We start from the raw sequence: 24,883 nt of genomic DNA on the forward strand, positions 1-24,883 counted from the left end.
AAAGTCCCTTCTGTCTCAACCTGGGCCAGAGTGCAAGCACTGGTATCAAAGTGGAAAATCCTTCAAGATTCTCACCACTATTCTGTCACTCAAGAAGGCTGTCAAAAGCACATGGAGGGACTTCCCTGGTGATCCAGTAGTTAAGACTTCACCCTCAAAACCAGAGGATGCGGGTTTGACCCCTGGCCCACAGCTAAGACCTGATGTAGCCAAATAAAATCAAAATAAAAAAGTTCTTTTTAAGAAAAGCCACATGGGAATCCACCGTCCCCATGAGTGGGCTTCAGACACACAGCCAGTCTCAGCACATGGCCACGGACTGCTCTTCCTACAACTGTGCCCGTAGGAAAAGAAGTCATCAGAGCGTAACCCAAATAGTCATCAAGTGTCAGACACAACGGATGTTAGGAAGTCATGGATACATTCACCTCTCTGAACACTTCCCTTGAGGAGTGACATGGCCGAAATCCTTGATGCTGGAAACTGCTCTTGCGTCCGGAGCATTTAAAATTAACTACATTAGGGCAATCGCTTTGGGCTGGGGCCTTTCATTTTAAAAACAGCCCGTTAAACTGAGCTTTAGAAGTGGTCAAAAATATCAGAAACATTTGAAGAGGGGCCCTTTAAGAAGGTTAAGGCAACTCTGCAAGGAGAAATAGGAGTCAAAAGCAGAGCTTTGAAATCTGAGATTGTCTCTTAACATTTCAAGTTAAACCTGAAATGTTTCCTTGGCAAATTAGTTCAAGAGCAGTGTAGAAGAAACACACTGAGTATAAGAATATAAACGATCATTTCCTGCTGGAAGCCCACTGCTCTTGAAAACGGATTAGAAGAGATAAGAGTCCATTTGTTTAATAGGTGGCTACATAATCCAATGGTTTCCCAAGTGGTGCAGAGGTAAAGAATCCGCCTGCCAATGCAGGAGGTGCAAGAGATGTGGGTTCAATCCCTCAGTCGGGAAGATCTCAAGCAGGAAACGGCAAACCGCTCTGCTCCGGAATTCTTGCCTGGGAAATCCCATGGACAGCGGAGCCTGGCAGGCTACAGTCCGTGGGGGTCACAGAGAGTTAGACATGACTGAGTAACTGAGCAGGTGTGCCAACACACGGAATCTAGACCATCCAGTCCCAGGAAAACACCATTCCATTGTTTCTGGCGAAGACAGAATTTGTATTTCCACCAACTGCTAAAGGCAGAGTTACTTTCCCAAAGTCCATATCGGACTAGGGATAAATATCAATAAAGCAGGAATAAACTGCTCATGCAAGACCCCTGCATATTCAGGGGACTCTCCGAAGTTTTTTCTCATTCGTGCCCATCGAGTCTGTGCTGTACTAACTGTTTCTGGCTGAGGAAGTCAGTTCTAGCTCTTTCTGGTTGGATTTTCTTCTTAAATAAACATTTATGTATTTATTTGGCTGTACCAAGTCTTAATTGCTGCATGTGGGATCTTTCATCTTTATTGCAGCATGTGGCATATAGGATCTGGTTCCCTGACCAGGGATCGAACCTGGGCCCCCTGCATTTGGAGCACAAAATCTTAGCCACTGGATCATCAGGAAAGTCCATGGATTTCTTTTTATGTCCACCAGTTTCCGATATGAGGAAATTTCCCTGTATACATTTGAAATGTTTAACAGAAAAACAGGCTACAGTTTAATCTTTGGAAGATAATCTTAACCTCATGATATGCGTAAAATAAGTCAATGTGCAGATAATCTCAAAGTAGAGGGGAGAACCTTGCCCCTGAAATAAGCACCCTAACCAGTCCAATGGGGCTAAGTTCCCTGTGAAATTGGGAAGCTGTCTGTAAAGCCAAAGCTGAGACCCTGGACTCAAACCCCAGCCCTGGCACTTACCAACTGGGTGACCCTCATTTCTGCAACAATAATTAAATGCCCCATGCATCACTTTTCTTAGATGGGTAACTTCTAACGTTTATTTAAATGGGTGAGGAGGGCCATGTAGGGAGAGGGAGGTACAAACTATTGAGTATAAGATACTCAATACTCCAGACTTCCCTGGTGGTCCAGGGGCAAAGACTCTGCACTCCCAGTGCGGGGGCATGGATTCAATCCCTGGGTAGGGAACTAGATTCCACATGCCACAACTAAGAGTCTGCAATGCTGCAGCTAAAAGATCCAGTGCGCTGCAATGAAGATGGAAGATCCCTGTGACCCAACTAAGACCTGGCACAGTCAAATAAATAAGTAAATTTTTTTAAAAAGATAGGCACAAGGCTGTATTGTGTGGTACACCACACAGAGAATATAGCCAATGCTTTGTGAGTGGAAAGTAACTTTTTAAAATTGTATAAATTAAAAAAAATTTTAAATAAACTGCATTAAATGATTTGAGTTTCTCCAAGAAACTCAAATGAATTTGAATATAAAGCTGATACATTCTGCTCACCATCAAAACTTCTGGTAGGAGCTGAAATTGTAAACCAAGTTCCAAAATGTCAAGGATAAATGTGCCAGGAGACAGAGGCACCATAGCCATAGTTGACCCTACTTGATACTGATGATACAGCCACAGACCCAAGACCCCAGTGAACCCCCAGGACCTTGCCCTGAGCAGGGCCTGATGGAGAGGAGAGGTGAGAGGTGGCCAGCAGAGGAGAAGGAAGCGTGCGGGCGTGTTTACTGAGGGAAGGAAGCCAGTAGGCTCGCAGACCTACCCTGGCTCATTCCAGGGTTTCTCCGCGTGACGCCAAAACAATTCCAGAATGTTAGTTCTTCATTAGAGATGCTAAAGACAGAAAGGAACAAAAGATCTAATTAATATTGAAATCAGAGTGATGCTGATGGAACAAAAGGTTGGGGATGCAGCAATAGCTATCCTCTGGCCAACAGGAAATATATGACACATCTCCCATCAGAATGGAACAATAAAAGTCCAAATTACCAGCATAAAGAAGGACAAAATTAGGCAATAACATCCAAGCTGCCTGACGACTTATTCTTAGCTGCCTAGCTCCTGGTGATGGGTGAAGCGAAGGAAATTCATGCCCAGAAATAGAGGAACAGTGTTTTCTGGAGGAACGCTTGCCAAGCATCGCTGAAAGAGAGAGAAATGGGCTTAAACTACTCTAGGATTTCTCTCCAATCTCCTTCTGATAAAATTAGGATCCATCTGAGGGTTGCTCTGGAAGCTTTTTGGAGCCCACTGCAGACAAGGACCCTTTCAAGGTAAGTCAGTGCAGAGAGACTGTTCTGAGCCCACTTCATCAACATCGTGGGGTCCCCACAAGGTCCTCAATCTAACTCTCACCTGTGACCAGGCCCCATCTTTCATTAGTGAACCTGCTCCTACAGTGCAGGACACACAGAGAAGGGGGGAAAGACAGACCCTGGGCATTTGCACATCTCTTTCAACTGGATGATGTGCCAACATTGAAAAGTCAAAAATCTTACATAAAAATCTAGATTTTCAGAAACATCTGTCTTTAATTCTGTCTTTAAATGAGAAGAAGTAGGAAGGGACTGTTTGTCTACTTTTCTGCACCATAAATTTGGACACGAAATGGACTAATATTTACACACAACTTAGACACTTAAACTTCTCCAGCCTCAGTTTTCTGGGCTGTAAAATGGAATAATATTGGGACCTACTCTGTGGGGCTGCTGGGTACATTGCAGGCTGTAATGTGTTTAAAATCAGGGGAACAGTCTGGCATATTGTTACCGTGGGCTGTGGTGGTTGTCACTGCTCCTTCTAACAGACCCTTCAGGGCAGGAAGAGAAGTAAGACATGGACCTGCCTTCAAGGGGCAAACCTGCCACCTGCGCAAGGACGCACGATGCACTGAGTCCCTAACACATACATCTTCATAGGGGACAGATGCACAAAGGTGAGGACTGCAGCGGTGGCGGGGGGGGGGGGGGCGGGTGTGGACTGGAGATGCAGAACAGCAGGAAGAAGGTGGCAGCACAGAGCAGGTGCACCTGACCCACGTCCAGAAGACAGCCGAGCTTTCTCCAGGTCCAGGGAGTGGCGGAGGGCTGCTGGGCCCAGGAGGCAGCAGGAACACAGAAAAAGATGCACAAAACCACACAGAGGAAGGTAGAAATGAGAGATGGGGAGAAATTAAGTCCAGACGTATCTCTGGATACACCTCCACCTGAAGTCGTCATCGTGGCTCTTTCGGTTGCATGTCAATGTATTACTATTTCTCCCTTTCGGCTTAAGATAGTTGGATTTGCATTTCTATTGTTGTTGTCATTTAGTAGCTCAGTCATGGCCAACCCTTTGCAAACCCATGGATTGTAGCCCGCCAGGCTCCTCTGTCCATGGGATTCTCCAGGCAAGAAATAACGGGAGAGGGTTGCCATTTACTCCTCCAGGGGATCTTCCCGACCCAGTGATTGAACTCAAGTCTTCTGTGTCTTCTGCATTGGGAAGTCCTGAATTTCTATTACTTGCAACCAAAACAAAGCAAAGCTCACCAATGCAGAATTTCATCCCAGGCCTGCAGATCCCACTACCTACCACACCTGTCTAATCCTCTGAATTGTTATGTCTCTGGCTCAGTGGCATCAACGCACACCACGTCTCTAAGGAACATGTTCAGGACATGCCCACCCTGCCACCTCATGCCTCTGTGCATCCAACCACTTAAGAAAATCAGGTCACACAGCATTTTGCAGGGGCTATGTGATAACCTAAGAAATGTAGCTGCTCTTTCAAAGCTTCCTGCATTCTCCAGAGGTGACACTGGGCTCTGTTTAGTGACCCCACACTAGCAGCAGAAAACTTTATGTTTTATTTTCGACAGTGCATCCGCTGCCTACCCTTGCCCTTTGCAGACCAAGTTTGGAAATAAAGACCTTCCCTGGGGCAGAGAAGGTTTTAAAATGTTAATTCCCTTTTATGAGCCCTTTAGCATCTCATTATTGCAAGTCCAGCTGATACCAGAAGGCTGGAAACTTAATTATTGCAGCCAAAAGTTGGAGGGTATTCTCTTCAAGATCAGCGTGAGTTTACATTGATTTCTCTCCAAGCGTGAATGAGTTCATCGCCTGCTGGTGACGTATGCCAGGCTTCTGTGGTTCTGGAGACCACAGCTCGCTGACAAACAATACAGCTACTGACACATGAAAACAGGAGGCCATCACTTCGTCAGGAAGATAGACGTTCAAAGATTAAATCATAATTACAACATGGAAATTGCATTTTTCTTCCTTCCTCTGAAAACCTTTAAAGAAACTTAGCAAAGAACAGAAAATGTGTTGTTTCTGAAAGCATGTTGCTCCTGCTCAGTTGCTCAATCATATCCAACTCTTTGCAACCCCATGGACTGTAACCTGCCAGGCTCCTCTGTCCATGGGGTTTCCCAGGCAAGAATACTGGAATGGGTTGCCATTTCCTCCTCCAGAAGACCTTCCCAACCCATACACGGGATAGAAGCCGTGTATCTTGCATCTCCTACCTTGGCCGGCAGATTCTTTACCACTGCACCATCTGGGAAGTCTTTCTGGCAGCATAAAGACCCCCGGAGCTATCTGGATCTTAATTTTCAGAATATGTCACTTTACATGCGGGTTGGAATTGTGACCCCAAAATGATACGTCCATGTTCTAGCCCCCAGCACCATGAATGTGACCTTATTTGGAAACAGGGTCTTTTAAACATATTTATTTACTTTATTTGATGTGCCAGGTCTTAGCTGAGGCACCTGGGAGCCTCGATATTCATTGCAGCATATCAGACCTAGTTCCCCAACTAGCAAGCAAGTCTGGGGCCCCTTGTATTGGGAGCTTGGAGTATTAGCCACTGAACCGCCAGGGAAGTCCCTGGAAACAGGGTTTTGGCAGATATAATTAACCTAAGGATCTTGAGATGAGATCATTCTGAACTAGGATGGCTCCTAAATCCAAGGACAAGTGCCCTTACAGGAGAATAAGGTCACATGGAGACACGAGGGCAAAACATGTGCAGATAGAGGCAGAGACTGCAAGGATACGGGTACAAGCCCAGGAACACTTGGAGCCACCAGAGGCTGGAAGAGGCCAGGGAGGATCCTCCCCTAGAGCTTCTGGAGGAAGGGAGGTGCTGACCACACTTTGATTTCAGACTTTCGGCCTCCAGAACTCTAAGAGAACAAACTTATGTTGTTCAAGCTACTGAGTTTGTGGGAACCTATTATGGGAGCTACAGAAAACTAATACATGTGCCAAAGAGACTGCAGATGTAACTGAGAAAAGAACCTTGAGATGAAAGGAGTATCTGGGTCCATGGTCTCCAACCTTTTTGGCACCAGGGTCCGACTTTGTGGAAGACAATTTTTCCGTGGACCAGGAGTGGAGGGGATGGTTTCGGATGATTCAAGCACATTACATTTATTGTGCACTGTATTTCTAATCTAATGTTGCTGCTGACCTGATAGGAGGTACCAGTTCTGAGACCCAGAGGTGGGGAGCCCAGAGCTGGGTTATCCAGGTGAGCCTAAAGGTCCTGATTAGAGATAGGCAGGAGGGTCAGAGTCAGAGAAACAGAGGTGATGATGGAACCAGTCGTCAGAGAGAGAGAGATTTGAAGATGATACAGTGTTGACTTGGAAGAGGGGGCCATAGTCGGGAAATGCAGGCAGTCTCCAAAAGCTGGAAGAGGCAAATAGATTTTCTGCTAGAGCTTCCAGAAGCAAGGCAGCCCTGCCAAGCAACCCAGTTTAGGGTCCTGACCTCCCATCCTATCAGATAATAAATGTGTTTTGTTTGAAGCTACTAAGTTCATGTTGATTTGTTACAGCACCAAGAGGAAACGGATACATAGACCTTCCAGGTTATGAGGGTGGAAATAAAAGTCTTTCGAATTCAGAAAAAGTCAATTATCAACTGACTTCATGATGGGAAAGCCATAGGAATGATACTTTGAACGATACTTTGCTACTAGCCTAAAGGTGCTCCCCGTGGAGTCAGCATCTGAACCGACACCACCTGTCCAAAAGCTTACCAACCCCCCAAACTCGCTCACTCTGCATTATTTTTATTTATGTTGAGCCCAAGTAGTTCCCTTTTGAATTCCACTCTTGGAAACTAAAAAGCACAAATCTCCTCCGTATTCCAGAGGATGGTCCTCGCAAGACTTCAAAAGAGCTGTCGCGTCCTCCTCTTCACCTCTCCCGGAGACATTTCTTCTCATCACTGGGCTCAACACTCATGCTTCCTTCAATCATTTCTCCTGTGGTTTGATCTCAAGGACTCTCAGCCCCTCAGACACCGTTTGACAGAACACAATCCAATTTCCAGCTCTCCTCTTATGCCTAGAAAGACATGGAATTCTCCATTAGAGCGACAAGTGACATCTATCATCTGTGACTTACAGAGACCAGGGGACAAGAAGTAGCCCCCTTTCCTCTGAAACCTACTATATCAGAAAACCAACAGTACAAGTGTGGTGAGAAATCACAGAGGTCCCTCCGCCTCCGGCAGGGAGACAAGAAGAAGAGGTGGAGACTGTGGTGATTTGGGTGCAGGGGCTCACACACAGGGGTGTCCACTGGTCACTTCCAGGTCAAGGGTCACAGGGAGTAGTGTGGGCCCAGGGCTATCTGACCTTGTGAATTTCATAAGAACTTGGAAATCCAGATGTCTATGTAATTAGCCAATTTTTACAGGGTGGCAGAAAATTAAATAAGCACACGCACACCCCTGAATCAGATACAGCCTCCAGTCTGCCCACCTGGGACCTCTGTTCTGGGGTCACACACCCATTAACACCAACAAAAATTATATCAACCTGTGGCAGTCTCTTCAGACAGGTGGTTCCAAAGGGAATTAGAGCCATGACCTTGTAATACCTTTTAATGGAGTTTAGTCTGGTTTTAGAAAAGGCAGAGGAACCAGAGATCAAATTGCCAACATCCGCTGGATCATCGAAAAAGCAAGAGAGTTCCAGAAAAACATCTATTTCTGCTTTATTGACTATGCCAAAGCCTTTGAATGTGTGGATCACAATCAACTGTGGAAAATTCTGAAAGAGATGGGAATACCAGACCACCTGACCTGCCTCTTGAGAAACCTATATGCAGGTCAGGAAGCAACAGTTAGAACTGGACATGGAACAACAGATTGGTTCCAAACAGGAAAAGGAGTACGTCAAGGCTGTATATTGTCACCCTGCTTATTTAACTTCTATGCAGAGTACATCATGAGAAATGCTGGGCTGGAAGAAACACAAACTGGAATCAAGATTACCGGGAGAAACAGCTATAACCTCAGATATGCAGATGACACCACCCTTATGGCAGAAAGTGAAGAGGAACTAAAAAGCCTCTTGATGCAAGTGAAAGTGGAGACTGAAAAAGTTGGCTTAAAGCTCAACATTCAGAAAACGAAGACCATGGCATCTGGTCCCATCACTTCATGGGAAATAGATGGGGAAATAGTGGAAACAGTGTCAGAGTTTATTTTTTGGGCTCCAAAATCACTGCAGATGGTGATTGCAGCCATGAAATTAAAAGATGCTTACTCCTTGGAAGAAAAGTTATGACCAACCTAGATAGCATATTCAAAAGCAGAGACATTACTTTGCTGACTAAGGTCCGTCTAGCTAAGGCCATGGTTTTTCCTGTGTTCATGTATGGATGTGAGAGTTGGACTGTGAAGAAGGCTGAGTGCCGAAGAATTGATGCTTTTGAACTGTGGAGTTGGAGAAGACTCTTGAGAGTCCCTTGGACTGCAAGGAGATCCAACCAGTCCATTCTGAAGGATATCAGCCCTGGGATTTCTTTGGAAGAAATGATGCTAAAGTTGAAACTCCAGTACTTTGGCCACCTCATGTGAAGAGTTGACTCATTGGAAGAGACTCTGATGCTGGGAGGGATTGGGGGCAAGAGGAGAAGGGGACGACCGAGGATGAGATGGCTGGATGGCATCACTGACTTGATGGACGTGAGTCTGAGTGAACTCCGGGAGTTGGTGATGGACAGGGAGGCTTGGCGTGCTGCAATCCATGGGATTGTGAAGAGTCGGACATAACTGAGCGACTGAACTGAACTGAGTCTGTAAAAATACCGAATCACCATGCTGTACACCTGAAACTAATATATTGTAAACCAACTATACTTCCATTAAAAACACATTTGGCTCATCAGATCTCACTGTGAACAAAAGCGCCACGGTTTCTTGCACACACACACACACACACACAATTAATACGCACTTTCTATTTTTTTTTTAACATGGAAGTAGTTGTCAGTTTACAATGTGACATCGATCCCTTCCAATCTTGCCAAGGTTCCAGCCCTTCAAAATCCTTTATGCTCTCAGATTCAGTTCCCCCAAAGTCCCAAGTCAAAGAAGCCAATTTGGACATTACCACAATTTACACCTTTCTAAATGCATTCTTTCTCCCTTACCTACGTCACCGTCCCAACACTCAGAATTTCCATCACATGACGATCTTTGGTGAAACCTGAACAACCCTCCCTGGGGAGTCACACAGAGTCTCCTGGACCGTGAAGAAGTGACACAGTGACCTCCACAGACCAAGGGTGTCTCTCCCCAGGGTGTTAAGGCGCATCCACATCTTTGGGGTGCCCCTGGTGATGCTGAGGCCAGAGGGCAGCTCTGAAGATGACACTGTACCCTCAGTGTTGTGACAAAGTGTATGACAAATGGTGGCAGGAGAGCTGTGACAAGTGCATCACGGCCGCTTAATGAACCCCCTCCACTGACCCAGGCCCCGGAATCTGCAACAGAGCCCGGGCTGCCCTAGAAACGTCTTATGGCAGCTCTGGGCTTGGTGATGTGCACCCTCTGGTTTGCCAAGATCAGGCCACAGTTTGCTAGAAGAAAGCCCCATCTTCATGTGGCCACAAAAGTGACAGTTGAACCCCAAACCACTGCCTCCCAGAGCAATGCCTCTATCAGGGCGGACACAGGATGCTCCAGTATATTTCCAGGAAGAGGAGAAAGCCAAGTAGAAGGCAACAATGGGATCCATGAACTTGGCCGCGCCTCTGTAGGGTAGAGCTCTCTGGGACAGGAGAGTGAGGGTCCTGCCTCGGGGGGCTCCCCACCAGGGTCTCAGGAAGGGATGTGGCTGAGGGGACTATAGAGCTGAGCCATCCTTTGGAGCCCATGGTGGCATAATCACACAGATGCCATCTCCAGGCTCCATCACTAATGTCTCCCTTCTGGAAAGATGAGGAGGGGGATGGTAAATAACATGCATTTGTCAAAGGCAACCAAGGACAATGAATCAATATTTTTCATTCTCTGCAGATGAATTTGCATGACTTGGCTCAGAACTTTCTGGATTCTGAATATAAAAGGCTTCAGATTTGTTTAATCAAACCTGCCCATGGAGTCTAAGACCTGTCAGGATTAAAGATTAATTTTTTCTTAATTTTAATTAGAACTCACATCAATTCTTCCTCATCAAAAAAGCCATCACTAGCATAAGGCACAGTTTCCTGCAGGTCAACATGAGAAGGAATCAGGCCCTCCCAGATCTTGTCCACCACAGGGAAACCCTTGCAGGATTTTCTGTCCACCTCAAAGTTCTTCAGATGGAGACCAAGTTCCATTCAACCTCTGAACAGCAGCCAGTAGAATGGAAAGAAGGCAGAATTCAGCATTACTGTATTTTTTTTAAATTAATGAAAACACAGGACCTAGGAGCTCTCTTAGCAGCTTAAAGGAGAAAGGATCATTCTAAAGACGGAAGTCCTTTCTCCCAGGGTTCTGAGCTGCAAAAGGAAACTGCCAACCAGTGAGCCAAGAAAAAATTGGCAGAAACTCTGAATTCAGTGATTCAAACAGACCCCTGCAAAGAATATGGAGAAAAAAGTCATGGGCTGGTTCCTGGCTGAATTTGGAGCCATAAATCCAGCTAATTGGATGGAAAACGCAGCAGAAATAATCCATGACCAGATTCTCCAAACTGTGAGCTATGTCCCACTGATACCCTGATGAAGCTGGGGGCACACGAATGGACTTTTTAAAAAGTTAATCATTTATTTTCATGTATATTAAGGAAAAATTAGTACATCAAAGTAATGGGTTTTACAATGGATTTTATTGTCTTCTAATGAGACATTTAAGATATTTAATGTTGAAAAAGTAAGGCATTTAAAGAAAACATGTTGAGTAAATTACATTATTTGGCACAGGAAGCTGGCAAAACTTGAGAAGATGGCAGGTAGATTGCTAAACTTCGGAAAATACTGTCCTATGAGAAAAAATAGGAGAAAAGGGGCCCCCTCCTCCATCCCAGGGGAGGGAAACAGCGTGTCCAGCTGTCTCTGATCCCAGGCGAGTCCCTGTCATCACTCACTCCCTCTTCAGCACCCACATCACTCCCCATCAGCACTCCCATCACTCCCCATCAGCACCCCCATCACTCCCCATCAGCACACCCATTGCTCCCCATCAGCACCCCCATCATCCCCATCAGCACCCCCATCATCCCCATCAGCACCCCCATCATCCCCATCAGCACCCCCATCATCCCCATCAGCACCCCCATCACTCCCCATCAGCACCCCCATCACTCCCCATCAGCACCCCCATCACTCCCCATCAGCACCCCCATCACTCCCCATCAGCACCCCCATCACTCCCCATCAGCACCCCCATCACTCCCCATCAGCACCCCCATCAATCCCCATCAGCACCCCCATCAATCCCCATCAGCACCCCCATTGCTCCCCATCAGCACCCCCATCGCTCCCCATCAGCACCCCCATTGCTCCCCATCAGCACCCCCATCATCCCCATCAGCACCCCCATCACTCCCCATCAGCACCCCCATCACTCCCCATCAGCACCCCCATCACTCCCCATCAGCACCCCCATCACTCCCCATCAGCACCCCCATCACTCCCCATCAGCACCCCCATCGCTCCCCATCAGCACCCCCATCGCTCCCTATCAGCACCCCCATCGCTCCCCATCAGCACCCCCATCACTCCCCATCAGCACACCCATTGCTCCCCATCAGCACCCCCATCATCCCCATCAGCACCCCCATCACTCCCCATCAGCACCCCCATCACTCCCCATCAGCACCCCCATCACTCCCCATCAGCACCCCCATCACTCCCCATCAGCACCCCCATCACTCCCCATCAGCACCCCCATCACTCCCCATCAGCACACCCATTGCTCCCCATCAGCACCCCCATCACTCCCTATCAGCACACCCATCGCTCCCTATCAGCATTCACATCATCCCCATCAGTACCCCCATTTCTCCCCATCGCTCCATCCTCAGCACCCCCATCACTCCCCAACAGCACCCCATCACTCCCCATCAGCACCCCATCACTCCCCATCAGCACCCCCATCACTCCCTATCAGCACACCCATCGCTCCCTATCAGCATTCACATCATCCCCATCAGTACCCCCATTTCTCCCCATCGCTCCATCCTCAGCACCCCCATCACTCCCCAACAGCACCCCATCACTCCCCATCAGCACCCCCATCACTCCCCATCAGCATCCCCATCACTCCCTATCAGCACTCCCATCACTCCCCATTAGCACCCTCATTGCTCGCCATTAGCACCCTCATTGCTCGCCATCAGCACCCGCATCGCTCTCCCCTCAGTATCCGCATCACTCCCTATCAGCACCCTCATCGCTCCCCATCAGCATCCCCATCGCCCCATCCTCAGCACCCCATCACTCCCCATCAGCATCCCCATTGCTCCCCACTCAGCACCCGCATCGCTTCCCCCTCAGCACTCCCATCACTCCTCATCAGCACCTCCATCACTCCCCCTCAGCATCCCCATCATCCCCATCAGCATCCCCATCAGCACCCTCATCAGCACCCGCATCCAGGTTCTGCCCTTGGGAGCCTGGGATGCTCAGAGCAGCCGTGTGACAGAACGGGAAGGAAACGCCCAAATGCCTAGGCATCTAGAAGTAAAACCCACTGTACCTTGATGACGTCTTCATCCGCAGACCTGCATTCCACAGCCTCTGACACGTCCACCACCGAACCATCCTCTTGAACTGCCACCACCTTGACGGGAACTGAAACAACCTTCCCAGTGAGAATGGCCGTGTTCAGAACCTCCGAGTCCTGTGCGAGAGAGAAGAGGACCCGTGTCAGCCACAGGCACGCCCGTGAGTCCCAGGAAGCGTGACCATCAAGCCACCTCTGACCTTAGTAGTTGCTCTACAATTTAAAAAACTGTCTGTGCCCTCCAGACATCCCTCACACACAGCACAAGCATCCTTTTCGATACTTTGGTAAACGATGCCGTATTTCCAGAGCTTATTCACATAGTGAACACAGCCTTCATTTTAGTTTCAAATCAGGAAAAACAGCAGCACACAGAGCAGAAGAGAACTGGAGGCAGATTGTAAGCCTCCACACTCCTGAGCTGATCACCAACACTGTCTTTCCTCAAACCACTAAGCACTCCCAGAAATTTCCCAGCCAAGCTCGGGTATGGTGAAACCAACAACACCATGTTAATTTTTCTCCTCCTCTGACATCACTCAAAGTTTTGTAGGTTCTGTCTTCCTAACTTATCTCCCATCTGTCAAATTCTTTATATTTTTCTTCCTTTTTTAAATTGCGGCGGCACTGGGTGGTGAGGGGGCTTCTCTAGGTGTGGAGCACTCAGGCTCAGCAACTGTGGTGGACTGGAGATTTAGTTGCCCAGCCTCAGATGGTATCTTAGTTCCCCAGCCAGGATCCAACTTGTCCTCTGCATTAGCAGGCAGATTCTCAATCACTGGACCATCAGGGAAGCACCCCCCCATCTGTCAATATCCTGTCAACCCCAGAATCAGTTCCTCCATGGAAGAAGAATCTCCCCACTCAGTCAACTGCCACTGGCCCCTAATTGACCTTCCTGTGTCCACAGTCTTCACAGCAGTTGGAAATAATCTTTTTTTTTTTAATGTTTTAATAGAATTCAGATTATTTCTCTCCTAGATTAAAACTCTTTGAAAGCATCCTAGGGTTCTTAAGATGAAGTCCAAACTCACGAATGTGTAGGGACCTGACCCTCGTCTACCTCCCTAGCTCCCTCTTGCCCCCTTCCTGCTGTCCGTCATCACAGTCAAGGCTCACAGAAGTCTTTTCTGTTCTTCCAAGAGTAAACCCCATTCATGCCTTCTGCCCTTACATACGCAGAGCTCTCCAACCCCAAACACACCTCACTGTTGCTTCCACCCTTCAGATCTCAGCATATATGTCCGCTTCTTTGGAGAAACGGGGCTTTTCTGCCTGCTACAATGTGAGTTAGCACTGTATTATCATCCGTCATAGCATCTAGTCTGTCCTGTAAGGTAATAACCACAGCTGTCACTGTATATTTATTTTGTGTTTACGTTTTAATCTGTGGCTACTTATTAAGCTGTGAACTCCCCAAGGGTCCCGCTCTCCTATCAATGAATGTGACTTGGATGGTGCTGACCCAGGCCATTAAATCAGGCTTCACAAATGAGCAGATGAACCAAATGTGGTCCATCAGGGTATTCTAGCCCCATGTCCACAGAGACTGATTCAAGATTGAAACGCAAATGAAATCAGTGACAACAGAAAGGAAAAGAAACAGATTCCTGGGAAAGATTTCTGGGTTCCTGAATCCGGCTACATCTGTGTCTGTCATCTTTGGAAATTTAGAGATACAAAATAAACTGCTTTATTTAAGCCAGTTTTAATTGGGCTTTTATCACTTGCAACTGAAAGTCTTGACTAATACACAAGAGATTAGACACCATGTTGGGCTCTAGGGAAAGAGAAAAGACAAAAATAAATATCAATCTCTACCCTGAAGAAGCTCATATCCTTTAAAGACACTATAATAATTTTCCCAAACTGAGTCTCAAGGTAGGTGACTTTATGTTTCATAACAAATCACAACCAATCTTCAGAGCTTGTTGCTTTTATTTCAAATACATTTGCAACTGCATTTCCTTCTTTAGCTTTCTCATGTGTGGCTGAGATGTTTGCAACCATGTTTTCCAGTGTCCACCAAGAAACAGCCTTTCAAAAACCCCAAAGGCAGTTTCTACCTGCCTCTGGCACAATGAGAAAGCAATTTGTCTTGTTAGATATTACATTTAAATCATCCCCTGGTGCCAGAGATTGCTAAAAATTCACCATCTATCAAAATGCAACTCTTTCATTCTGTTCCCATTGGTGCCAGCTCTAGGTTTTATGTCTTGAGAGCATATTTATACTCCTTTATGAAGATAAGTTTCCATTAACGTGGCACATTAGTGTGGCATCTATAAAAATGGCAAAGTAAGGACATGTGAAAAGTCCTCTGTGAAAGAAATTTTAAAATTGGCCAAAAGAGTAAAAATCCACTTTTTCAGAACTCTAGGAATAAAACAAAGGCTTGTGCAGCCAAGAGAGCATTTATTCAAGAAAAATGGCTGAATCTTGGTAAAAACAGGGTTTTGTGGCATTTTAACTTGATTTACTCCCATTCCCTACTGTCCAGCTCAGTAGTTGCTTTGAAAAATGACAGCCCACTTTCACAGAAAAATACCACTATCTGAAAACCACGGAAGAGAGCAGATCAGGGACGGAGATCTTTCAAAACTTCATTCTCAAAGCATTGCCATTACCCGACTTGTCTGGTATTTCCTAGAAAATTTCATTTGCAAAGCTTTTTGTATCTGACTTGACTCCAAGTTCATTCCCTGTGAAGAGCTTTTTACTAAAGGTATTTCTTTAAAGCAATTACAGGCAATTAGTTAATTTCATAGCTAGCTGCCTGAAGCAGTGGTAACAGTTGTGACAAACAATAGATTCATCAAAAAGTTTAATAAGAAAAGATGAGGAATAGAATTGCCAGAGGGGCTCTGACATGCTAACACATATTCTGGGGAATCTGTAAGACCACGCTTACACACAGGGCTGTGTGCATGCCCAGGAAGACCTGAGAAGGCTCTCAGCTTGTGCCCCTGGTTGATTTTGACATTATAGAGAAGCAGGAAGTGAAAGCTAAGGCAGAGCTGTCTAATGCCTGACCGAGGATTTAAAGTGTGTCCCAACACATTCAAAGAGACCCTTGTGGGATTTCCCTGGTGGTCCAGTGGTTAAGACTCTGCCTTCCAGTGCAGCGGGGGGCAAGATCAATTCCTGCTAGGAAATTTAGATCCCATATGCCATGCAGTGTGACCAAAAATCAAAAAACAAATAAAATTTTTTAAAAAGAGGCCCTTGGTAAAGATCGTGATACTTTGATTCCAGATGCCTAAGGAAATCTCTGCCCAATCATTGGCTGGCCACCAAGCTAACCAAACAAAGAATTCAGGGGCCACAGGCAACAAAGAATAAAAACTTTACAGAATTTGTTCACAAAAGTCACTCAACAACTACTACCACAACTACTACACACAACAACAACTATAACAAACCTAGGGAAGGGTGGCAGCAACATAGACGGATATAGAGATTGTCATACATAGTGAGGTCAGAAAGAGAAAGACAAATACCACATGATGTCACATATGTTCAAGACCTTGTATTACAATAACCTGAAAAAATCCGAAAATATATATGTATAATTGAATCGCTTTGCTAAACATCTGAAACTAACATAATATTGTAAATCAATCATAATTCAATGAAAAAATTCTTTTATCCATATGTTAGGTAGTTAGAATAGGAAAAAGGAGTCCAGAATGGCAGTGGCTAAAAGACAAGGAAGGGAAAAGCCTGCGAAAATAGAACAAAGGAAGGTCCAAGGACCTGAGTGAGGACCTCAGGTAGAACAAACAGCACTCCTGGCTAGCCCAGTCTACACAGGGCAGGCCCGGGGGAGGAGACAACAACATAAAAAGAGGAGCCAAAAGGCCGGGGGTCTCTCTCTTCTCTTTGTGTCTTTTGGGTCAGCATGCCCTCATGCCTCGAGGATGTATTTTCCTGTATTTTCTAAATAAAACAGCTGCAAACAGAGCTGTAAAACTGATCTGCCCAAGAGCTGCAACACGGCCTGTCCGAGGGCTTTAACGCTGGTCCATCACTTCAAATTTTTATTTTGATGAGACAGAACCAAGGAAATTACACACTCCCCCGACACATATATACATATTGAAACAAAACTTTTGTGTAAATCTCAAGAAAAAGTTGATGGGCTTATGAAAACATCCAATGCTTTCTGAAAGCTTCTCATCTCACTATTTTTTAAGAATAAATTAGAACTCCACTGTTTTCAGCTATGAAAATCTAGGAGTTGTATATAACTTTTCAGCACATTATTCTGACTATATACTCTCAGACTAAAGATAAAAATAACTGTAAACACATACTGAATTCTAGTTAGGTTTGTTTTCCATAGCAGTATGGTTTAGCAATTCCAAAACTACTTTAGCATACTCTAGGATGGAGCAAATAATGTATGTTGGATAATGAAAGCCAAGTTTCTCATTGCTAGAGAAGCTGAGTTTAAAAATGGAAAGAAGAGTGAACTGTGTGGTCAAGAGTTGGAATTAGAAACACCAGCATGAACTCCTGGGGGAATGCAGGTATAGGTATGTTTCTATGCGTGTAAATGTAGGTATGTGTATGTATATGGTTTTTCTAGTTCCATTCGCTGAGAGAACTTAGATACAGACAATGATGGCTTAACAATCAGCACACCTGGTAAAGTGATGCTTAAAATTCTCCAAGCCAGGCTTCAGCAATACATGAACCATGAACTCCCTTATGTTCAAGTGGTTTTAGAAAAGGCAGAAGAATGAGAGATCAAATTGCCAACATCTGCTGGATCATGGAAAAAGCAAGAGAGTTCCAGAAAAACATCTATTTCTGCTTTACTGACATGCCAAAGCCTTTGACTATGTGGATCACAATCAACTGTGGAAAATTCTGAGAGAGATGGGAATACCAGACCACCTGACCTGCCTCTTGAGAAACCTATATGCAGGTCAGGAAACAACAGTTAGAACTGGACATGGAACAACAGACTGGTTCCAAAGAGGAAAAGGAGTACATCAAGGCTGTATATTGTCACCCTGCTTATTTAACTTATATGCAGAGTACATCATGAGAAATGCTGGGTTGGAGGAAGCACAAGCTAGAATCAAGATTGCCAGGAGAAATAGCAATCACCTCAGATATGCAGATGACACCACCCTTATGGCAGAAAGTGAAGAGGAACTAAAAAGCCTCTTGATGAAAGTGAAAGAGGAGAGTGAAAAAGTTGGCTTAAAGCTCAACATTCAGAAAACGAAGACCATGGCATCTGGTCCCATCACCTCATGGCAAATAGATGGGGAATCAGTGGAAACAGTGTCAGACTTTATTTTGGGGGGCTCCAAACTCACTGCAGATGGTGATTGCAGCCAGAAATTAAAAGACGCTTACTCCTTGGAAGGAAAGTTATAACCAACCTAGATAGCATATTGAAAAGCAGAGACGTTACTTTGTCAACAAAGGTCTGTCTAGTTAAGGCTATGGTTTGTCCAGTGGCCATGTATGGATGTGAGAGTTGGACTATAAAGAAAGCTGAGCGCAGAAGGATTGATGCTTTTGAACTGTGGTGCTGGAAAAGACTCTTGAGAGTCCCTTGGACTGCAAGGAGATCCAACCAGTCTATCCTAAAGGAGATCAGTCCTGGGTGTTCATTGGAAGGACTGATGTTGAAGCTGAAACTCCAATACTTTGGGCACCTCATGCAAAGAGCTGACTCATTGGAAAATACCCTGATGCTGGCAAAGATTGAGGGCAGGAGGAGAAGGGGACAACAGAGGATGAGACGGTTGGATGGCATCACCAATTTGATGGACATGGGCTTGGGCGGACTCCAGGAGTTAATGATGGACAGGGAGGCCTGGTGTGCTGCAATTCATGGGGTCGCAAAGAGTCAGACATGACTGAGCCACTGAACTGAACCCAGATTTTAATTCTAAACACCATTCTTCAAGAAAGGAAACAGCTCCTTAGAGAAATGGGTGATTCTAGGACTGAGAGTCAGAAAGTACCCAGACAATGAGCCTAAAATATATTGTCCACCCAGAAGGTAATAAAGTGATCAAAACAAATATCAAAGGACCCAGGGAGACAGCTTGAAAGGCCTCCAGTGGCCAACCTGGAACAATTTTATAACACTACAAATAATTGTAATTGCTAATCATAATAATATAACTATATATTATATGTAATATGTAATAAGCTATTGAATCCATACTGATATAAACAAACAAACAAACAAAGAAGAAAGAAAACATCACCCATAGGGTAAAATTCCAACAAAAAATGATGAAATTAGAATATACCATCATTGTAGGAATCACTGTTGATGCTACTGATGATTAAAAGTATGATAAGAGAGAGGATATTTGTAGAGTGTAAAAGTACCTCTGTGCAAGAGACTTATTCATTTCAAAGAAAGAAACAGTAACTCTGTGGTACCGAAAGTTAGATAAATCACATTATCCACGTGATCAAATATAACATCACTACTAATGAGATAAAGAGACATCATATGTCCTAAAGAGGAAGCAACATTTCCTGAAGTGTTCCTCTCTCCACAAAAAAAAGTGACTCTAATAATGAAGAAACAGCAGACAAATCCAAATTATGGACATTCTACAAAATAGCTGGCCTGTATATTTCAAGTGTATCACAGCCTGAAAGACAAAGACTGAGAAACTTCCATATTAGAGGAAAATAAGAGACACAACAAAGGTATATGTGATCCTAGATCAGATCCTCAAACAGAAAAAAAATACGTTTATTTTACTTTAATAAGTGTTGGTGGGACAACCGGTGAAATTTGCATAAGGTCTGGGGACCACATAATGCTTAGTATCAATATTAATTTCCTGATTTTGATCATTTCACTCTATTTATTAAGAGTCTGGGGAAAATTCACACTGAAGTGTGTACAGATGAAGGATCAACATGTGTACAACTCTCAAACATTTCATGAAAACAGTAATAATGTGTGTTTGTGTAAAGAAAATGTTAATATTTGGGGAATTTTGGTGAGAGAATTTGGAAAATGCATTTATTCAGACTCACAGGAAAGTTTTTTAATATCTTTTTTTTTTTTTTTTTGGCTGCTTTGGGTCTTAGTTGTGGCAAGTAGGATCTTAGTTCTCTGAACAGGGATTGAATCCTCGTCCCCTGCATTGGAAGGCAGATTTGCAAGCACTGGACCACCAGGGAAGTCCCTGGGAAAGTTTTAAATAATATGAAAAGCCAAAAGAGCCAACAATAAAAACAATCAGTGAATAAAGATAGAAGATATGGTAAGTACCTAATGAACACAATTTGTGACAATTAGTTTCCTTAAATACTTAGATCCAAGTGTCCAGCACTGTGATAAATGATTTACATGCATTATCTAAATAATAATGCATAATTACAATAAACATAGTATAATATGAATTAACATCTAATAACAAAACAGCAGTACAGAGTAGTATCTGGCACATCATAAATATTTGATAAGTATTAACTGCTCTTACTAATCTCATTTAATCCTCAAATATCCCTATGGAAGGATTACTATTTTCATTCTCATTTTACAAACAGGGAAACGAAAGCTTGAAGTTCAGTTCAGTTCAGTCGCTCAGTCGTGTCCAGCTCTTTGTGACCCCACGGACTGCAGCACACCAGGCTTCTCTGTCCATCACCAACTCTTGGAGTTTACTCAAACTCATGTCCATTGAGTTGGTGATGCCATTCAGCCATCTCATCCTCTGTTGTCCCCTTCTCCTCCTGCCCTCAATCTTTCCCACCATCGGGGTCTTTTCCAATGAGTCAGCTCTTCGCATCAGGTGGCCAAAGTATTGGAGTTTCAGTGTCAGCATCAGTCCTTCTAATGAATTAGGACTGATTTCCTTTAGGATAGACTGGTTGGATCTCCTTGCAGTCCAAGGGACTCTCAAGAGTCTTCTCCAGCACCACAGTTCAAAAGCATCAGTTCTTCAGTGCTCAGCTATCTTTATAGTCCAACTCTCACATCCATATATGACTATTGGAAAGCGTTCCTCAATTTGGCCAGAATCACTCTGCTGAGCAACCCAGCTGGGGATGTGAACCAAAGCCTGCTGCCCAGGCTACCTTGTCAGCTCTCCTCCCAGCCCCTCACCTGTAGGATAGAGCTAACAATCCATTTTTTTGGCCCCACTCAAAAGCTTTAAGGCTATAAGATCGATTTGTAAAGGCTTTGATTTTAAAACTTATCAAAAGATGTTATACAAATGTGAAGATTACATTTGAGTAGAAGCAGCCAAGTAGCCCCAAAGCCCCAGGCAGTGACCATGTGTGGCTTCAGGTATGTCCCATTCCAGCCTCTCCCCCAGCTTGTAAGGTTCTGAGTCACACTCTTGCATCCTCTGGTCCCTGGCACAGGGATACCAGTCTCTAAACAGGTGTCTGACCCTATTCTGTGTTCAGACTCCTCAACTACTGACACCTAAAACAGCAAGACAGGTGTAAACTTCGCTCAGAGACAAGCAAGATGTTGGCTCCAACTGAAAGGATGGTTTTCAGTCCCACTGTTGTATCATAAAACTCTGAAATCAACCCTGTTCTTCCCCTCTTGATGGCTATTTTTGGATTCTGACTATTTATTATCCACAAAGCAGTAAGCTATTTCAAAACCCAGCTCTTCGTGAATCCCTGAATAACACGAGGATAGTTATCTCAAACGGGATAGCACTCAGAGAGGGTCAATAAAATGTGTATCTGTGAAAACACTCTCCAGGCATCTCCTGGGTGGGAGCTTTGAGGGAAGAGGCCAAAACTATTTGGAAGGATGCCTTTGGAAGGCATCACCCAATGGCCAGGGCAACCACATTACACCAGGCAGCCAAGAGCATGATGTGGAAAATGCTACTTAATGTACATGATCAGGGGTCACATACAGGGAAGATGGTTCGTGCAGCAGGTCTCATAGTCATGTTCATCTCCAGGTCTGACACAACAGGATATCAGTGGGGGAATCCCTACATCTTCGTGTAAGGAGGGAGGTTCTACAAGGAATGGGGACTGAGAAAGCCAGGAAGAGACTAAACTCCATGGGATGGGGAGCAGGTTTCTTTTCTTCCTGTGACCCCCTGCACTGCCTGGGGTGCTGTAAGATCACAAATGTAGCTGAAACCTTCCAAAGATGTGAGAGTCAAAGAGAGAATACACAGCTTTGGAGCAGAGCAAAACAGAGAGTAAGAGAGAGAGAGAGAGAGAGAGAGAGAGAAGACAAAGAAAACACCTAAGTCTGAAAAAAGCCAGCCAGACGGGTGCGGCAGCACACACGCAGCTTGGAGACACAGAGACAGCCCTACAGATAATGCGAGAGGCAGGCAGGGGGACAGGCAAGAGGCTCAGTCCCATCCTCAGGCTTTCCTGCTTCCTGTGTTTCCCCCAATTCAGGTGGGTCCTGTCTATTCACATCTCTTGGCTCCAACACTGAATAGTAATTACATGTGTTTTCTCCCATTCATTCCTCTACTTAACTATTAGCACTTCCTCAATTATAACTGTAACGTGTAAATAGTGTTTCTTTGTTGTCTGGGGCATTGGGCGGGGGAGACCTTCTCATCTAACTCGAGCTACGTTAAAATTTAACACAACTTCCACTTGCCAGAGACTCAGCAAGTAAATGACATCTATTCAATTAAAACTGAAACCAGATCTGATGGCACCAGTGAGAAAAACCGTTCCCGAAGTAAAGCTTAGTGCTGGGGCTTTCCTGGTAGTCTAGTGGTTATGATTCCATACTCCCAATGCAGGGGGCATGGGTTCAATCCCTAATCAGGGAACTAAGATCCCACATACTTCATGGTATGGCCCAAAACAAACACTCCAGAAGATTCTGACACCAAGAAATCTGCGAAGACCAACCACACCTCCTCCCTTTTTAGTATAATAGAAGTCTGAATTTTAACTCGGGGAATTTGGTTCTTCTGGACTCTCATTCACATCTTCTGCGGACTTTGTGAATACAGTCTCTATGCTTTGCCCCAACAACTCATCTCTCCACTTATTGACCTGTCATATGGTGAGCAGTATGAGCTTGGACTTGGTAACATGTGTACCTTACATATTTCTGCTTGTTTAATTCACAGAGCAAATCCGTGAGAAGGAACTCCCATCTCCATTTTACAGATCAAAATGCAGAGGCACCAAAAAAGACACTCGAATTTCTATTCCTACAGTTTTGACTAATAGAGTAAGCATCTCATTATACTATAGAGATTATACTACTAAACCCCAGAAAGCCTCACTCTCGAGTCTGCACCCTTATCCACTGTGTTATTTGCTTAGTAAGAATAATATCAACAACAAGGATCCAATATATAGAACAGGGAGAGACCTATAAGGCAAAAAAAATCTGTTTACATATATGTAAACCGAATCACTGTGTTGTACATCTGAACTAACAAAATATATATACATACATTAATTAAAAATAAAAATAAGTAAACACATAAATAAATTTTAAGATGAACCACAAAAATAGAATCACAGCAATATGAAAATCATAAAACACCCCATGTCAGTAGAATGCTGAGCGCTTCACATGTCCTGTCTCACTAACACTCAGAGGGAGGGTCTTTTTTGACTCTTCTCTCCCCCACGCTAGTTCCACATATTATTTTATTTTATAGAAAGTACCACAAACTGGAAATTTTTAAACTCTTTTACTTGCTTATGACCAAGCTCATTCATTAAAGCTTAATTCCTGGGCTTCTGTTTCCACTTATGACTCAGAATTGCTCCATCTGCTGAAACTAGAAAATCAGATAAAACACATAAAACAGCTGTCAATTAGAAAGTGGGCAGAAATTTTCTTTAAAAAAAATAAGGTGAGTCTCTTGATTATCATAGGGAGATAAATTCAAATAAAACTCTACAGTTTCATTGAGCTGAGAAAACAGAAATTAGAGTTCAGAGAGGTTGAAGCCACTAGAATTTGTGAGGCAGGTTATCAGAGAGAAGGGGCTGCTGTAAAGAGAAAGAATCCTTGAGATCTGCAGGGGGGGCCCTGGGGGGTCTCTGACTCACTACATCATCCTTAGGATCCACAGGGGACTGGTTCCAGCATCTTCCCTCCCCAGGGTACCAAAATTTGTGGATGCTCAAGTCTCATATAAAATAGCAGAGTCTTTGCCTATCAACATCTTCTCATGGACGTTAAATCATCTCTAGATTACTTATAATACTCAATACAATGTAAGTGCTATGTAAACAGTTGCTGATGTGCAGCAAATTCAAGTTTTGCTTTCTGAAACTTTTTGGAATTTTTTTTCAAATATTTTCCATTTGAGGTTGGTTGAATCCACGGAAATGGAACCTGCAAATATAGAAGGCTGATTGTACTCGTCTGTGCATGCAAGGGCAAGGAGAAAATTTCAGAAAGCAGTAAACTGAACAATTTTAGAACTCACATGGAGCTGAAAAGAGTCCACGTCCCCACCAGCCAGACTGGAGAGCTTGCAGTATGAGGCACTGGACAGAATGCTCAGAAGGGTCAAGCAAGATAGCAGGGCTAAAGCACCCAAGTAAAGGCTGCTCTTCACTTTCCCTAACAAAGCTTAAAGGCAGCCTCAAATGAATCAAATGTATATGCAAGAAACTTAACTGGGTTTCCCTGGTGGCTCAGTGGTAAAGAACCCACCTGTCAATGCAGAAGACATGGGTTCAATCCCTAATCCAGGAAGATCCCACACGCCTTAGAGCAACTAGGCCTGTGCACCACAACTATTGAGCCTGTGCTCTAGAGCCCAGGAGCCACAACTACTGAGCCCACATGCTCTAGAGCCCGTGCTCCAAAACAAGAGAGGCTATTGCAATGAAAAACCAGTGCACCACAACTAGAGAAACGCTCGCACAGCAACAAAGAGCCAGCACAGTCAAGAATATATAAATAAACAGTATTTAAAAAAATAGAGCCATGTTTCCCAAGTTATTTATTTTTCTAAAAGAAGGAAACTTAACCA

At 44.5% G+C, this 24,883-nt stretch overlaps 1 protein-coding gene and 1 non-coding gene across 4 annotated transcripts in view; both read right to left on the minus strand.

Annotated features, from left to right (window-relative positions):
* The window catches only part of TMEM132B (transmembrane protein 132B), a 399,927-nt gene that overhangs the window by 24,669 nt on the left and 350,375 nt on the right, over positions 1 to 24,883 (minus strand). For all 3 annotated transcript variants that reach the window (XM_069557618.1, XM_069557620.1, XM_069557619.1), the window contains exon 5: positions 12,897 to 13,040. In XM_069557618.1, the coding sequence (XP_069413719.1) occupies positions 12,897 to 13,040 (144 nt within the window). The remainder of the gene's footprint in view (positions 1 to 12,896; positions 13,041 to 24,883) is intronic.
* Positions 1,490 to 1,562, minus strand: TRNAW-CCA (transfer RNA tryptophan (anticodon CCA)). The gene has a single exon. It is a non-coding gene; the product is annotated as a tRNA-Trp (tRNA).

The sequence above is a fragment of the Ovis canadensis genome, chromosome 17, assembly GCF_042477335.2.
Source record: "Ovis canadensis isolate MfBH-ARS-UI-01 breed Bighorn chromosome 17, ARS-UI_OviCan_v2, whole genome shotgun sequence".
NCBI lineage: Eukaryota > Metazoa > Chordata > Mammalia > Artiodactyla > Bovidae > Ovis > Ovis canadensis.